The sequence below is a fragment of the Heterocephalus glaber genome, unplaced genomic scaffold, assembly GCF_053883595.1.
Source record: "Heterocephalus glaber isolate CG9 unplaced genomic scaffold, H.glaber_assembly_v1.0 deba00001447, whole genome shotgun sequence".
Classification (NCBI taxonomy): Eukaryota; Metazoa; Chordata; class Mammalia; order Rodentia; family Bathyergidae; genus Heterocephalus; species Heterocephalus glaber.
In genome coordinates this window covers 1,151,974-1,168,482 of record NW_028258299.1, presented here as the reverse complement: position 1 = coordinate 1,168,482, position 16,509 = coordinate 1,151,974, and the positions used below count along the sequence as shown (strand labels likewise).

General features: G+C 62.7%; 2 protein-coding genes across 10 annotated transcripts in view; one reads left to right on the top strand and one right to left on the bottom strand.

Annotated features, from left to right (window-relative positions):
- The first annotated feature begins 30 nt into the window (after positions 1 to 30).
- Pank4 (pantothenate kinase 4 (inactive)) lies at positions 31 to 12,804 on the top strand. 2 transcript variants are annotated; one of them, XM_004863789.3, is made up of 19 exons: positions 31 to 198; positions 3,906 to 3,988; positions 4,327 to 4,541; positions 4,719 to 4,902; positions 5,071 to 5,163; positions 5,435 to 5,588; positions 5,946 to 6,127; positions 6,738 to 6,819; positions 7,014 to 7,114; positions 8,014 to 8,169; positions 8,691 to 8,803; positions 8,941 to 9,028; positions 9,732 to 9,883; positions 10,659 to 10,714; positions 10,873 to 10,922; positions 11,340 to 11,444; positions 11,705 to 11,805; positions 11,899 to 11,967; positions 12,376 to 12,804. In XM_004863789.3, the coding sequence occupies exons 1-19, from the start codon at positions 75 to 77 to the stop codon at positions 12,587 to 12,589; spliced, it is 2,322 nt and encodes a 773-aa protein (XP_004863846.2). In that variant the 5' UTR covers positions 31 to 74; the 3' UTR covers positions 12,590 to 12,804. The 2 variants fall into 2 exon arrangements, with proteins under 2 accessions (XP_004863846.2, XP_004863847.2); XM_004863790.3 differs by lacking the exon at positions 10,873 to 10,922 and having other exon boundaries at positions 11,374 to 11,444.
- A 1,772-nt stretch (positions 12,805 to 14,576) lies between these two features.
- Positions 14,577 to 16,509, bottom strand: part of Plch2 (phospholipase C eta 2) — a 62,001-nt gene continuing 60,068 nt past the window's right edge. For all 8 annotated transcript variants that reach the window (XM_087214361.1, XM_087214356.1, XM_087214357.1 and 5 more), the window contains one exon: positions 14,577 to 16,235. In XM_087214361.1, coding sequence (XP_087070487.1) covers positions 14,953 to 16,235 — 1,283 coding nt within the window. In that variant the 3' untranslated portion in view covers positions 14,577 to 14,952. The remainder of the gene's footprint in view (positions 16,236 to 16,509) is intronic.

Here is a 16,509-nt window from a genome sequence, read left to right as displayed (position 1 = left end):
GCACGGGACGCTTAGCCGTCAAATATATGCGCATATATCTCCATGGCTGATGAGGCTGGCCGGGCACTTTCAAAATGGCGGAGTGTGGAACGAGTGACGGCGGGAGAAGCGGAGACAGCCTGGACAAGAGCATCACGCTGCCCCCCGACGAAGTCTTCCGTAACCTGGAGAACGCCAAACGCTTCGCCATCGACATAGGTAGCCGGGGGCCGGGCGCCTAAATAGGCGGCCTGAGCAGCGGGCTCGGGCGTGGGCGTGGGCGGTGAGCGGGGGCGGTGGGAAGGACGAAGGGCGGAGCCGCGGGCCTCGAGAACAGCCTCACGGTCCGCCGCTCGGCCTCACGGGACTTGTAGTCCTCGGGGCGCCCGTGTGCAGGTCCGCGGCGGCGGCAGGACTGCAGCTCCCGTTAGGCATCGCGCGGCGGAGCGAGGCTTGCCGGGACTCGTAGTCCACGTGGCGCCAACCGCGGTCGGGAATCGGGGTCTTTGGACTGCGGTTTTCTCGGTCGACTCTCAGAGGACTCGTCCCCCAGACAGTTGAGAGCTGGGGGGAGCCCACCAGACGGGGATGTGGAGCCTGGTGACTCGCTTCCGCGGCTTCTCGTGGCCCTGGGGGCCTGCACGGCCTCCCCGGACTGGGCTGGACCCGCGGGCCGCCCCCTGTACTGACCCTCACAGGCCAGTCCCACACCCCACCACTCTGGGCGCCGCGACTCTACCGGCTAGCCGCAAGAGAGGTGCCGGCCTCGCCCCCGGTGGTAGATGGGGACTAAGGCACAGAAACGAGGACTAACTCGGCCAGGGTCACCTGGTCAGTAAGTGGCATAGCCGGGAGAGGAACCGGGCCAACTCCCACCCACTGCCACGCCTGTGTGAGGTGTGGGGGCTCCCAGGGAGACACCGCTTGCCCTCCGCTGCAGGTGCTTGATACTGGAATGAATGGGTGTGCTGCCGCCTCTTACCTCCTTACAAAGGCTGGGTGCCCCACAGAGCGGCTTACTTCTTGGGCATTTAGTGCACTGCTGTCTGGTTGCTTGAGGCTAGGCTTGGTGGTTCACCATCTTCTGGAGGTGCCTCATCCTGGGAGGAGCGTTGAGAATGGAGATGTGGCTCGTCCTGAGATCCCACCTGGCAGGGCTCTCAGTAGGGGTGGTCTCTGGGGGAGCTGTACTGGATGACAGTTGAGAGAATGTATTCGAGAAGCATTTGGAGAGACACTTGGTTGGACTTGGTGACTGACTGGATCCTCCACAAACAGCCCTTTCCAGAGGTAGCAGCATTCTCAGGACATGTGCACTGAAAGGTTCTGTGGCCCTATACTTGAGGGTTCTGTTCAGTGGGGACAAATCCAGACTAAATGTAGCTGAAAGGCAATTGAAATCGAGTATGTCACTTGGGCATTAGCTGGGGAAATGGGCTCACCTTGAATAGTCCACGTGGCCCTCAGGCTGGCAAACAAATAGCACAGAGTCAGAGCTGTGGTGGGAGGGCTGCCCTAACCCCAGACCTAGAGCACCCAAGGCCTGCTCTTTGGGGTCCGGCCCAGGGGGGTTTCATGGCAGGACACTGCAGAGGTATTTTTAGTGTCAGTATTTATTTCCTCTCTTTGAAAGTTCTCTGTATGGGTCCGGTGTCTGACCTTAAAAGGTCATATTTATATTGTTTGTGAAAGCAGCTCTTTTGTTATTGCAGCTGGTGGGAGGTCACAGCTCCTGTGGGAGTGCTTAACCTAGGCGTCCACAAAGCGAATGTGCTTGTCAACTGCGTCCTTTGAACACAGGCTTCTCCCATTTCCTCTTCCCTTGCCCAAGTCTTGGCATCCAGGAAACCTCAGCTGTTCTGTTCTTGGCAAGTGCTTTTCCTCTCTTGCTCGGGGACTCCCATGTCAGCTGACTGAGTCACCTCTGGAAACATGGGGACACTGTATTTACCAGCACATACTCAGAACCTGGACCTGCAGACAGTGGGGAGGGTGGGTCCCCTGAGAGGGAGGGCAGGAAGGGGCCCCGGGACAGTGGTGTGTGCTGGGCGGAAACCGCAGAATGTAGGAGAAGTGCTCCTGGGCCTAGATGGACACGAAAGTGTGGCTCGGGTGATGAAGGTCAAACAGGTGACCTCTGGGAAGCTCCCTCCAGTCCTCAGGTCTTGCTGTGGCCCCAGGCCTGCTGGGCAGGAGCTGGGCTGAAGACCCCCGCCCCGGGGAACGTCTGTCTGTCAGAAATCCTGCTTGGCTGCATTGTAATTTTGGGGTCCCTGAGAATGGTGTAGACATAGGCTGCCCTACTCTGGGCTCTGAGGTGATGCTTGTTAAGACCTCCATGCAGGCTGTGACCCCATGAGCACCCAACCCCTTCTGTTCCCTCGTGAGCCCTCCTTTTGAGGGGCTCTGGGCGTGGGGCTTTGCCTGGAGTGTGTATTTCCCACAAACCAACCTGCCTGCCCCCACTAGTGCCCCATACACCCCACCGTATCCTGTTTTGGGCATGAAGTAAAACTAACAGTGAAAACATAGGTGCTGTAACCTGGGGATTTGCTCAGTAACTTGATGAGTCCCTTACACCCCATGTTCCTTCCTTTGCATCGTCTGTTTTCACGAAGCAGTTTATTCCCAGAGGTGAATCAGGCAAGCATTTTAATGAGACTCCCAGCCAGGCCAGATTGGGAGTGGGGAGAAGGGATCAGGAGGTTTAGGACCGTGGACTCGGGGATGAGATTAAGCCATGACAATATCCACTAAACCAAACGGGCCTGGCCTTGGCAGACAAAGCAAGGCTGCGGGGCTGTCGTGCTTGAATAAAGCAGGCGCAACAAATATCGGAAAAGGTGGTTGGTTTTTGGTAAATGCGAGAGTGTTGGCTTTTGGATGCTTTGGTGTTACAAATTCATGTGCTGACTTGAATCTCTGCTCTCATGTATTCCTTCTGTATTTCCTTATAAAACAACCATTTAAAAATAACTTCAGCCTTCCTGCTCTCCTGGTGAGGGATTTTGCCTCGCTTCTGTCAGGCACCACTGGAAATGCAATTTGTTGAAGTTGTCTTGTAGCGCTGAGCTTTAGGTTTCTCCTTCTATTTGTTGTTCCCGGTCCTCGGAGTCTGAACACACGGTAGCCTCCAGAGTGCCCTTTCTCTGCCTGGAAGGACAGCCGGGCTTGTCCTTGACGGCCTTTCCTGGCCCTCTCAGCTTTCCCCGAGTGTCTCTCGGGAACAGAGCCTGCTTCTTCCCGGCGTGGAGCTCAGTGTCCAGTTGCGTGCATCAGCCCGGGGCCACAGGGCTCTCAAGGACGTGGGGACATTGGCCCACGGGGCCTTGGCCTGACTTCCTGGGGCTGATAGCTCTGCCGGCTCAGGCATCCCCAGGGCAGGAGCCGCTGCTGCCCTGCGCCCTGCGTTGGTGAGCACAGCCACACCGTCCCCTGCGCACCTGGGAAGGTGCAGCTCGTGCTGCCCCCCACCTCCAGACCGATGGCCAAGTGCATGTCCTCGAGCGGAGACCTACAGACGCACTTCTCCTTTGGGTCGCTCTCAGGATCAGAGTTGGAGCTGCGTTTGCTCTAGGGACTGTTGACAGCCAGATACACCCAAAGGCTCCATGGTTTCCTTTCTACTTTAGGACTTGGGGCCAGGAGGGAATCTTGTTCGTGGGTTGGTTAGAGATCCGAAGGGGAGTAGAATTTCTAAGGAAAGATGCACTCGGTTTGATTGTTCATTTTCTCTTTCCTCTGCTTCGTGCCCATAGAGATGTTACTTTCAGGTCGCGCCGAATGTCGTGGCCACAGAGACTCCCATCCTCGAGGGGGAGGCCATGGCTAAAGTGCGGATGCCCCAGCGAGCTACTGGGTGGATGAGCCTTCAGGCCTCCGTCGTCCTCGTTCTGACTCTTGCTTGGTTTATGTCTCCCCTGTAGGTGGATCGCTAACCAAGCTGGCCTACTATTCAACAGTGCAGCACAAAGTAGCCAAAGTGAGGTCCTTTGAGCACTCTGGAAAGGTGAGCCTTGCTTCAGGCGGACAAGTAGAGCCGCTGGCAGGGTGGCTGCTCTCCTGTGGCCTTGCACTTGGCACTGCCACCTTTTATGTGTTGTCCCTCTGCTGTGTGCCACGTCCACTCGGCTGTCCCGGAAGTGTCCAGTACTGGCGGCTACTCTGTCCTCCCTCGGTTCCTCATTCAGCCGGACAGGGGTGCCTCCTTTGGCCTGCTCTGGGGGAAGTGTCCTTCCACTCAGCCCTGTCAGCATCAAGGCCGGCACTACTGCAGCAGGGTGCTCAGGTACAGCACAGGTTCGATACCACCCACAACCGGTGCAGACTTTCCGACTTGTTTTCCAGGACACAGAGCAGGACCATGAGCCACCGTATGAGATCTCAGTTCAGGAAGAGATCACAGCTCGTCTGCATTTCGTCAAGTTCGAGAACACCTACATTGAGGCCTGCCTGGACTTCATCAAAGATCACCTGGTCAACACAGAGACCAAGGTCATCCTGGCCACAGGGGGCGGGGCCTACAAGTTCAAGGACCTCATTGAGGAGAAGCTGCAGCTAAAGTAAGCAGAGACCTGGGCTGAGAAGGCAGATGCGGCCCCTCTGGCTCTCATGCGTGCACCACGGGTGGGAGGGACTGGACCAAAGCAGGCTGCTCTGCTCCATTGGCGGCAGGTGCATTGTGGTTTGTCTCCTCTGGGCTGGGACTGCTCTGAGCGACTGGGCTGCTTCCTTTCCAGAGTGGACAAGGAGGATGTGATGACCTGCTTGATAAAGGGGTGCAACTTCGTGCTGAAGAACATCCCAAATGAGGCCTTCGCCTATCAGAAAGATGCTGAGCCCGAGTTCCGCTTCCAGACACAGCACGCCAACATATTCCCGTACCTCCTGGTCAACATTGGCTCTGGGGTCTCCATCGTGAAGGTGAGATTGCTTCCTGCAGCCGGCGGGAGGGAGGTTGGCAGCTGCTGAGGCCCTGCTGACCAACCTGAGCACATGTCCCTCAGCGGTGCTTGGGGTGGGGCGAGGCTTGGTCCTGGCCGTGCACCCTGGCGGCACCGTGGCTGAGGCCCCTGCCTGGCACTGCCCCAGGTGGAGTCGGAGGACAGGTTCGAGTGGATCGGCGGCAGCTCCGTTGGCGGCGGCACCTTCTGGGGGCTTGGGGCGCTGCTCACCAAGACAAAGGTATTTCCCGGGTCAATGGAGGCCTGTGTCTGGATTCTGCCGAGAGCGAGAGCGCCTGCTTGGCTCTTGTTCCGACTGTTTCTGGGCTCTCGGGACCCCCTAGCTGAGTGGTTTGCCCTCTGAAGAGGGGTCCAAGCTGCCAGAGTAGCCTGGCCGGTGACTCGCCGTGTCCGTTCGCCTCACCTGCCTCCAGTCCCAGTGATAAGGAACTTGGCTTTGGGGTGGTGGGGACCCCCTAGCAGACACCCCACCCTCCGCTCTGCCTCTGCAGAAGTTCGACGAGCTGCTCCACCTGGCCTCCAAGGGCCAGCACGCCAACGTGGACATGCTGGTGCAGGACATCTATGGCGGGGCCCACCAGACGCTGGGGCTTAGCGGCAACCTCATAGCCAGCAGCTTCGGGAAGTCGGCCACGGCTGACAGAGGTACCCACTGGGCCTTGGTCCCCACCCGGAGGGGACTCACGGAGGTCCCCAATGTGGCCCACTGACAGGGACACAGGCCTCGCAGATCAACCCTGGAACCACTCTGGCCCATGCTACCTTGGCTTGCACTCACTGCACGAGAGCTCGTGGCCTTAGCGCATCAGCAAAGAAATCCCGTCTGTCCTTGCTTTGGGGAAACAGGGTAGGAAAAGTGGTTTGAAAGCAAGTCCCCTGCCTGCGGGGCTGAGTCACGGGCCAGACACCCTCAGAGTGCTGTGCGGTCCCAGTTTCCCACCCAGCACTGCCTCCGTCAAACCCTGGGGTTACCCCCGACCAGTGCTGCCTGTATTTCCCCAGAGTTCTCCAGAGAAGACATGGCCAAGAGCCTGCTGCATATGATCAGCAATGACATTGGGCAGCTCGCCTGTCTCTATGCAAAGCTCCATGGCCTGGACAGAGTGTACTTCGGGGGCTTCTTCATCCGGGGCCACCCTGTGACCATGCATACCATCACCTACAGCATTAACTTCTTCTCCAAGGTGACCGCAGCTCAAGTCTCCCCATCCTGGTCACCCCAGTCACCCTAATAGCCCCCTCCGTGCCACAAACATGCCAGCCTGCTGACCAAGCCGTGGCTTGGTCTCCATGCCCACAGAGCTGGGAGGGGGTGTGGCCACTGGCCCTGGTAGCTGGGCTCCCTGGGAAACCTGGTGCTGGCTGCCTGGACCTTGCCCTCGCCTGCCCTCCCCCTCTGGCTAGTTGTGGGCATCCTGCACGTTGTGTGTGAGCATGTTACCAGTGACAGGCAGTTGGAGGACTGTCCCTCACTGCCAGCGAGTGTCATGTGGACCTGGGGTGTGTGGAGCCTGCCCACTGGCTGCAGATTGGCGTCCAGGGCTGGCCGTGCCAGGCGCTGTCAACGGCACCACCCAAGCAGCCCGGCACATCAGATGGGCTGGGTGGGCGTTAACGCAGGAGACGCCAGTGCCTTGTGCCAGCACCCCAGCCCCACAGACAGCAGGTGTCCTGTGTTTGAGCACAGCCCATTGGCGTTTACGCGCGTGGCTCCAGAGCTTGGCCTGGTGGCACAGTTGGGGACAGCAGTGCTGGCTGGACACTGACCACCTTCCTGTGGGCTGGGTGTGACAGGGAGAAGTGCAGGCGCTGTTCCTGAGACACGAAGGCTACCTGGGGGCCATCGGAGCATTCCTAAAAGGAGCCGAGCAAGACAGTGAGTTGAGGGTCTTGTGCTCCCCAGTGCATGCAGGTGGCCCATGGGCTGGGGAGCGCAAGGCCTCAGGATGCCACAGGAACATGTGTTATTGGTGTTCCTGTAGACAAGTGATTCTGTCCATTTTCCTCCCTCGCTTTCCCCTTTTGAACCAAAGCAAGGCTAACATGGCAGCCCGCATCTTGCTTTTCCAGATCCTAACCAGTACAGCTGGGGCGAGAACTACGCAGGCAGCTCTGGCCTGATGAGCACGTCACCTGAGCTGTGCCCAACACAGCGGGTGCGGAGTGGCACAGTGAGTCGTGGGCCCTGCCTGGGTGGCCAGTGCCTTCTGCCTGTCCTCTTTATTGTGCCTTTTACAACAGGGTGGTGGTTTTTTTTTTTTGGTCCTGGGGATCGAACTCAGGTTCTTGCGCTGGTGAGGCAGGCGCCGGAACCACGGAGCTAAATCCCTGGAGGGTGGGTTTTAACCTAACCGCATGTGGGCTGACCTTGAGGGTAAAAGGGAGGCACAGCGGCCATTTTCCAAGACTCAGCAGGAGCCTAGAGTCTGCTGTCCAGCCCCCCATGCGTGCAGAGGGCACTGAGGTCAGGGAGGGCCAGAGCAGGGCCCGCTGCCGGGTGCGTGTCACACAGGCAGTCACTGTGGGGCAGGGAAGGTGCCCACAGTGGAGGTCACACGGGCTGCCACATGTGTGCCACCCCAGCTCCTCCTGGCAGACCAGGAGCACGCGTGCTATTGGCGCTGATGTGGCCGGGTCCTCTCTGTGACTGGGGGCCAGGATGCAGTGAGAATCAAGCATGGAGGCCGGGGGCCCACACAGGGCCAAGACAGAAGGACAGAATGGTGCAGGCACTGAGGGAGGAGCCCTGGGCAGCAGAAAAGCGGCCTGTCAAGGGGCAGGGGACCTGGGCATCAAGGCTCAGAGGAAACAGCAGGAGCTGACACCAGAACAGCCCGGGAGGCTACAGGGGAGGGTGGGGTGGGAGCGGGCTGGAAATCCCCCAAGCACACCCACCGTGGGGCTGGCCACGAGGCCGAGGGCAGCCTGGATGGTGGCGGCTCTGGGCAGAATCCAGGGATGGGGCCCACGTCTGGTGCACAGGTCCCAGAGGGACTGGAGCTTCACCCACAGCAGACCGAGGGAGCCTCGTGGCTCTTGTGCTGGAAGCAGTCTCTGCTTGTCCTCTCAGTTTGACCTGCTGGAGATGGACCGGCTGGAGAGGCCCCTGGTCAACCTGCCCCTCCTCCTGGACCCATCCTCCTATGTGCCCGACACGGTGGACCTCACAGACGATGCCCTGGCCCGAAAGTACTGGCTCACGTGCTTCGAGGAGGCCCTGGATGGGGTGCGTGAGGGCTGGGCCCAGAGGAGGGCGGGCGGGCGGGCGGCTGGTCCGTGGGGGAAGAGTGTGAGAGAGGTTTCTGCTTTGGCAAAGCCCCCACTAGCGCTCAGTGGGTCATGGGTGCGGATGGGCGCCAGGGCAGTTTCTGCTGGGACACGGTCCCCTTACTGCCTTTGACACGGCGTGGACTCGCGTGTGGCCCTTTGGGCCCCTAAGTGTTGAGGGCGTGCCTCAGTCACCCCCTTCCGGTCCTGTGAGTCAGTCCCAGGAGATGCCCCCGGGGCTTTGTGTTTTCTCCCTGAGCTCGGGCCAGGGTGCGCTTTAGGACGCCACCCTGCCCTGGCCCCGGGTGGCAGGAGGAGTGGCCGGGGAGCCCTTGTTGCCATCCATGCCCGAGGCCTGCAGTTCTCGCTGTGGGAGTGTGCAGACCCTGCCTGGGCCTGTGCCCGCCTCAGCCTTCCGATGCCTGGGGAACTTGCTGGGGGCCGGGGCAGGCACCGGCCCCACTGCCCTGCTGTTGGCAGGTGGTGAAACGCGCTGTGGCCAGCCAGCCTGAGTCAGCGGACGCGGCCGAGAGGGCCAGGAAGTTCCGGCAGAAGTACTGGAGCAAGCTGCAGACGCTGCGGCATCAGCCCTTGTGAGTGCCCGTGTCTGTCCGCCTCCCCCCGCACCCGGGGCCAGTGCCAAGCCGCTGGTGTGGGGCCCGGGCCCGGGTGACACGCTCGCGGGGTCTGCCCTGCTCAGCCCTCTGCCTCTGCTCTGCCCCGCCCCTAGCGCTTACGGGACTCTGACTGTGCGCAGCCTGCTGGACACGAGGGAGCACTGTTTGAACGAGTTCAGCTTCCCAGACCCGTACTCCAAGGTGAGCTGCAGCCCCATGGCCCAATGGCGGTGGCGGGGACAGAGGGCTGAGCGGTGCCCCGCCCACCTGGGCCCTGCAGGCTTTCAGGCAGCCCCGGGTCAGGGCTGATGGCCGTAGAAGGAGAGGAGCAGGTGCGAGGGATGGCAGGCACCCGAGAGGCCCAGCGCCTGTTCAGACCCCATGCTGCACACGTGTGTGTGTGTGTGTGTGTGTGTGTGTGTGTGTGTGTGTGCGCGTGCACATGCGCACACGTGTGCCCCTGGTCCCTCTCTGCAAGGTGGGCACGCCAGGGCCTCTGCCCTCCCCATGCTGTGTGGACCACGTGGCCCAAGGTTCACATCCAGCCACCGAGCTGGCCTGGGAGCCAGGCTGCTGACCGGAGCCCAGACACCGGTGCTGCCATTCTGACCCTGTTCTGAGGGCCAGCGTCTCACATGCTGCGTCTGGGTGCTGAGGCCGGGGGTCGCCCTCGCCCTTGGCCCTTGTCCAGACGCTCGCAGCGCTATAGCATCATGCTGCCCAGGACGGTGCGCTCAGCCTGGCACAGCCCAGGCGGTTGGCTGGGGGTTGACACTCGGTGCTGCGTTGCCTGCTATGGCCTCCTCAGTAGGCTCTGAGCCCTCAGCTGCCCTGCGTGGAGGGAGGGCAGGGTTGGCGCAGGGCCAGCAGATCACCTGCACTCAGCCGCCCTGTGTCTCCGCAGGTGAAGCAGGAGGAGAACGGCGTGGCACTCAAGTGCTTCCAGTGCGTGGTCCAAGCCCTGGACACGCTCAGCTGGGAGGAGCGGCAGCTGGCCCTGGCCAGGGGGCTGCTGGCGGGCAACGTCTTTGACTGGGGGGCCAAGGCCGTGTCGGAGTAGGTGTCAGCCGTGCCCAGCCTGGCTCTTCCTTTGCTCTCATGGCCACTCAGAATTGGTTTATTCTGCAGCTCCGTCCTGACCCTGGGCTGCCCCTCCCTAAGCATAGGCACCTGGGGACCTGGGGCTGCAGATCTGAAATCCGGGGCTGACATTTCCAGGGATCAGTCTACACCCGTGTTTGCACAGGGAGTGGGAATTCGGTGGCGTTTCCTGTGCAGGGGGAAGGTGCTGAGCAGAGGGTCAGCCTGCTGTGATGTGTGGGGCGTGTGTTTTCTGGGGTCCATCCAGAGTCCTCTCCTGGGGTCCTTGATCTGTGGGTGACCACAGTAAATGCTTTCCGCAGCAGTTTACCTTAGTGAGTGGGCCTCACGGGGTGCAGGTCCCCTCCTTCCCCAGGGCTCCCCACACATGGGCAGTTGGGCAGGGTCTCCTTGTTCCTCGGGAATGCAGACATAAGCAGGGCTGGCCACGTCCCTGCCACGCCCTTCACGGCTGTCCCCCTGGCAGCCAGTCCATGTGCCGTTAAGGGGTCCTCCCCACTTGACGTGGTGCATGCTCCCAAGGCTGCCAGGCACAGGAGGGCCTGGCCCTACCTCAGAGTCAGCCTGAGAACCTTGCTATGGCATCTGTGGCATCGCTCAGTGGGCCAGTGACCCGAGGCCCGGCTGCAATGGCCATGTGGCCTGGGTGGGGGTCGAGAGCAGCACGTGTGCCCGTGGGGAGGGGGCCTAACTTCTTGGGTGTCCACCTGACCTTTCCTCCTCTATGCAGTGTCCTTGAATCTGACCCCCGGTTTGGGTTTGAAGAAGCGAAGAAGAAGCTACAAGGTATAGCAACCCAGGGCCCTTGGCATCCTGCAAGGGGCCATCTGCATGGGGGACACACAACCCTGCCTTCAGGGCCCAGGAGTAGGGGGACCGGCCCCCAGGACGGCAGAAATGAGTCTCCCCCTCGTGCACCTGATTACTGTCCCTTCTGTCCGCAGAGCGCCCCTGGCTTGTGGACTCCTACAGCAGGTGGCTTCAGAGATTAAAGGTACGAGGAGCTGCCCCACCCTGCCCACAAAGGACAGAGCAGTTGGTGGGAGGTGGGCCCAGGTGGTGGGCCCGGAGGGGCATCAGGCCATCGGGAGGTGGGTGAGGAGCTGCTCCAGAAGCAAGCAGTGCACTTAGTGCCTCGGTGTCCTGGCCGAGAACCTATGTCCACCGTCCCTGTGCCCAGCCTGCCCTCCCACAGTGGCCACTCTGCAACCAGCTGACCTCAGTGCAGAAGTCCTTGGGGCCACCATGCGGGAGGAGCAGGCCCAGGCTCTCGAGGGCCACCCTGTCCCAGCGCCTGCTCTTCCCCGGGACCTCGAGGTCCTGCCAGCCTCTGGGGGGGGCATGGGGGCGGGGGCGTCTGCAGCGCTCAGACGCACTGTTCCCAACTGAACGTCCTGGTTTTGTCTTACAGGGGCCCCCTCATAAATGTGCCTTAATTTTCGCAGATAACAGTGGAATAGACCTCATTTTGGGAGTCTTCCCCTTTGTCAGGGAGCTACTCCTTAGAGGGACGGAGGTGAGTGCAGAGGCCACAGAGGGAACCCTTCCCCGGGCTCCTTGCTCTGGGTGGGCTGGCACCGCTGCGGGCTTCCAGCAGCCGGTAGGTACTGGTGAGGCCAGGAGGGGCCCAGGTGCCTGTGCTGCAGCTCGCTGACCCCCACCCATGGAAAGGTGTTCTCTGCCCACCCGGGCCGAGGTGCTGCCCAGGGCACCCAGGCGAGAGCACTTGCTCTGCCTGTCCAGCGGCCAGGGACTGAGCTGGAGCCTCCCCCTCAGGTCATTCTGGCGTGCAACTCGGGCCCCGCCCTGAACGACGTGACCTACAGCGAGTCTCTCCTCGTGGCCGAGCGCATTGCAGCCATGGACCCCATCATCCAGTAGGTGCTGGGGGCAGCTAGGTGGGTCCTAGGAGGCAGAAGGGGGTCCCCAAGATGCCTCCTCCAGGGCACTGACCACCTCATGCCCTGCAGCTCTGCGCTCCAAGAAGAGAGGCTGCTGCTGGTACAGACAGGCTCCAGTTCCCCGTGCCTCGACCTCAGGTAACCTGGTCCCTCCTGCAGCCCACCTGCCCCAACCTTGGACCTGGGTGGTGGCCTTTGCTCGAGCCTGTGGGCGGAAGGTAGCTCAGACTCAAAGCAGCCATGCTGTGTGGTTCTGGGAGCCTGCCTGGCCTCAGTTTCCCCGAATGGGTGGCAAGGCGCTGTTCCTCTTCACCTCTGGGGGTGGGCGAGTCATGTGATGCCGCCAGAATCAGGCTCAGCTGGCAGCAGAGGTGGAAGGAGCGAGGGCCTCAGGGTCAGCCTTAGGAAGGGACGAGCAGGGTGCAGCTGAGTGCTCCCTGCCCAGCAGGAGGAAGCGGGTGCTAGGTGGGGCTGGATGTAGACGCTTGGGCCCCCCGGGTCTCTGCTGGTCCCTGCCCAGCCTCACGGCCACCTTCCTTCCCAAAGCCGCCTGGACAAGGGGCTGGCCGTGCTGGTGCGGGAGCGTGGCGCCGACCTGGCAGTCATCGAGGGCATGGGCCGGGCCGTGCACACCAACTACTACGCCGCGCTGCGCTGCGAGAGCCTCAAGCTGGCAGTGGTCAAGAACGCCTGGCTGGCTGAGCGGCTGGGCGGCCCGCTCTTCAGCGTCATCTTCAAGTATGAGGTTCCAGCCGAGTGAGGCCGGGCCGCCGGCTGGCCCAGTCAGGGCTGTGCTCTTCCTCATGAGGAGCCTGCGTTCACCCGGAGCGTTTGCACCCTGCTGGCGACTGACAGCGTGGGTGCCAGGCCGTGACAGAGCTGTCCTATGAGACACTTGGGCTGGAGTGTATTTAACTGTTAGATAATCTTTTATACACACACACACACACACACATATAAATATCTAAGTACGTACACAGGTCTGCTGGCGTGCGTGCCTGGGGATAAGGTGCCAGAGGCCACAGGGCCAGGCCACATCCCCGCTGACCCCCGGGCCCAGGAGCCATCCTCCCGCCTCCAGGGGCACGCGTGCCTGCCTGCACATCTGTCTCCTGTCTCCTCCCATCCACTTTGCTCCTGGGGACGCAGCACTCCTGGCTCGAGAGCCACAGAGAGGAGGCTGAGATGACATTGATGGCCCTCAAGGGCTCTTGGAGCTGACACTAGCTCGGAGCTGCCATGTGGGTTTTGTTGCTGGGGCCTGAGCTCAGCCTCAGAGTGTGGTAAGAGGCTGCAGTGCAGCCGACCAGTCCTCTGCGTGTGAACCTGAGGGGTTCAGCACCCTGCACAGAGCTCCCGCCTGGAGTGGTGTGGCAGGCAAGCTGTGTGTGCTCAGGACAGCACCAGGGAGCTGCCCGTGCTGGGAGCTGGGCAGTGAGGCAGCCAGGCCCCAAGCTCAGCACTGCAGGGCTGGCCGGTGAAGCAAGGCTAGCTGGGCCTGCCTCTGCGGTAGCAGCTGCCACTCTGCTCCCTCACTTTGCACTGCGCCCCCCTGACAGCCGTGCAGGGTGCCTGCAGCCCAAACTGGGGCGCAGCCCGAGGTAGGACAGGACGGGCATCTTCCAGCCTCACCCAGCCCTTGGGTCTGCTGCCCCGTGTCCAGTGCCACTTTAGCCCTGCAACACCTCGCATGGCGATCAGTAGGGAGCAGCAGGTTCCACCCTGGACAGTCCCCTGTGCCCGGTAGCAGCCTACCTGATCTTGAGGTTGCTCCCCTGCTGTGGACCTAGGACAGCCCCACTGCTTCCAGCCTGGGCATGGGGTTTGAATCCCCAGGCCATAGTTCGTTGCCACAGTTCACGTCATCCGGTTAGTGTCCAGGGCTCCCTGAGCCCTGCACTGAGGGGAGGCCCTTGGGCACTGCGTGGCTTCCTGACTTCTGGCCACACTGTGCTGGGCTGGGTCTTGGAGCACGTCCACCTGGGGAGGCTCCCACTGCACAGCCTCCCCTGCATGCTTCGAGTTGCCTGTGGCTGGACTGGACCTCGAGGTGGCCCCAGGGTGCCCACAGGGCCCAGGCTGGGCCCCGGGAGGTGGTGTGGGAAGAACAGGCTCGGAGGCAGAGCCTAGACGAGGGCTGCGGCCAGGCAGGCCCACACACACCCGGCACATGCCTCTGCCACCAGCACGGGAGCCGTGTGCCCTGTGTGTCCTGGAGGCCGGTCTAGCCTCTGCCTTCCCGCCCTCCCAGCTCGGGCAGGAAGGAGCTGCACAGGCACAGCAGGCACCCTGGCCCCAGCTCAGGTGGCTCGGGCCACAGCCCACGGTGCCCCACACACCTGCCCTAGGTTGCAGGAGGCAGGAAGCTCGTGCAGGGAAGCAAACCCCAGCTGAGTGGGGTGGCGACACCGGCCCCTGTGGCTCCCCACAGCTGCCCGCCAGAGGCCTGTGCTAATCTGCACTGGGCGTGGCCACATCCCAGGTCCCAGCCCCAGAGGGCAGCGCTTTTCCTGCTTCGGTCCTGGTCAGCTCCAGGCCTTTAGGTTCTTGCAGGCAGCAGGGGCCGAGGCCTTGCACATAGTGGAGCCCCCAGCTTTCCTGAGCCCTGGGGTGGGCAGAGGACAGGCCCGGCACAGCCTCCCAAGCTTCCCAGAGCAGAGCCAGGGCCCGCTCCTGGAGGAGCTGGCCACTCAGTCGCCCGGGGACCATGCTGGGACAGCCCCAGGGAGGCCCAGAGGACGAGGGAGCAGTGTGAACACCTTTATTGGAGCTGTGTCCAGTTTCCAGTCTTCAGAAACCCCTGGTGGAGGACAGTCGTCCAGGAGCAAGGCGCAGTTAGGGTGAGGACGGGGAAAGAGCAGCTCGGTACAGCAGGCATTCCCAGGGACAGGCTCACAACAGGAGGAAACACCTACCACACGCACCCAAGGCCAGACACCAGGGAGGACAGAGAGAAGGGCTGGGGATCGCTTTCATGCCACAAGTTCCGCCTTAAACTTCCAACCTCTCGGTACAAATTCTGGGCCTCTGCATGCCTGGAGTGGAGAAGCTTGGGCCCGATGCCACCCTTGCTCCTCAGGCCAGGGGCTGGGTCCTGGGACTCTGGCAGCGGTGAGTATGGGCTCAGAGCCTCAGCAGGAGCAGGCTGTCAGCAGCATGAGGCACCTGCTCCGGGGCGCCCTTAGGGAGGCCTGTGGCGTCCACGCAGCCCTCGAGGCCCACGGAGCAGGCGCCCTCAGGGGTGCCCCGCTCCTCCTCTGGGGGGTCCTGTGGGTCCAGTCCCCGAAGCCGCTGCTGCCGCTCCTGAGCCTGGCGGGCCCGGCTGGCAATGGCGCGCACTCGGCTCTGGCTGCGGGAGGAGGGCCGGCGCAGGAACCCGGGGCCCCCCTCTGCCCTGTCCCCAGCCGGGCCTAAGCTGGTGGGTGATGTGATGTCCCCGGCCTGCTGGAAGCCAGTGAGCCAGCGCAGCTGTTCTGTCAGGGTGTCCTGCCGTGCGGAGCCCCGGGGCCCGGGACCCTGGCCCAGGCTGCGGGAGCTGCCCTGGAAGCTGGGGGCAAAGTCATCTGCTGTCAGGTCCCCCAGGCTCTTCGACTTGGCAGCCACCGGGCAGTCCTGCAGGCACCCCGGGGCGAGGCGGCCCCAGGAGGGCCGGGGTCGGGGGCCGGGCAGCCGTGGCGCCAGAGGCCGGGGCTGCGGTGCGTCGGGCGCGGGAGGCAGCTGGCCCGCTACCCAAAGGTTGGGGTTCGACTTGCTCTTAGCCACAGGAGGCAGGTCCGGGTGGGCAGTGGGGGCCGAGCAGGGTCTCGAGGGCAGGCGGCCCAGCGGGGTCCCGGCCAGGCTGGTCAGGGAGAGGTCAATGACAGTGTCGCTGGAGGACATGCTGGAGGACGAGGACACGCTGTCCCGGTGGCTGCCTGGCTCCAGCTGCTGCCATATCCGGTCACTGCCTGTGGCGTCCGAGTGGACAGCAGGGCTGGGGGTCGGGCCGGCCAGTGGCCGCCACGTGCCCGGGGGCTCCAGGGACACTTGGCTCTCACTCTTGGCCCTTCTGACCGAGGGCAGAAGGCCCAGAACTCGTGGCTGGCTTCCACTGTCCTGCTGGCTGCCCGAGGCCCCCTCGCATGCCCCAGTGGGCCCCCCCCCATCGAGCAGCCTCCTGGGAGCCTGTTCATCATCCCCATGGCCCCCAGTCCTGAGCTGGAGGGGCCCCGGGGGTCCCCGAGCTGTCTGTGGGGGACTGGCCGCTTTGGCCACAGGTCCTGGGAAGTGCGGGGACCGCTCCCCGGGAGGGCTGCTGGGGGTGGCCGCCTGCGCGGGAGCACCGGGGCCCACGGCCGGCTCTTCCATGATGGGCTCCAGGCTGCACAAGGGGGAGACCGACCGCTGTGTGGAGAGGGGGCAGGCATCTGCGGGGAAAGGGGCGGGGACGAGACAGGGAGACGGAAGGAGGGGAAGATTGGGTCCGAGGAGAGATGGGGAAGGAGAGCCAGGTCAGTGATGGTGCCCTGCACCCCGTCCACCAGTCTGAGCCCCGCAGGGTCCCCAGCAGCCAGGCCTGCCCATTTGCACTCGGCTAACATGGCTCACACCAGGTGCCCCCATCCCTGCTGCTGCTGGGTCCGGGTGTGGATGGGCAAGATGCCCGTGCCCTGTGCTCCCACGCAGGGTCTGCGGGGCCCG

Excerpts from the sequence above, each read along its gene's own strand:
- Pank4 (XM_004863789.3), top strand. The coding sequence starts at position 75 with ATGGCGGAGTGTGGAACGAGTGACGGCGGGAGAAGCGGAGACAGCCTG. Across the intron at positions 8,170-8,690 it reads TCGAGGAGGCCCTGGATGGG|GTGGTGAAACGCGCTGTGGC; the intron begins GTGCGTGAGGGC and ends TGCTGTTGGCAG. Across the intron at positions 8,804-8,940 it reads ACGCTGCGGCATCAGCCCTT|CGCTTACGGGACTCTGACTG; the intron begins GTGAGTGCCCGT and ends CCCCGCCCCTAG.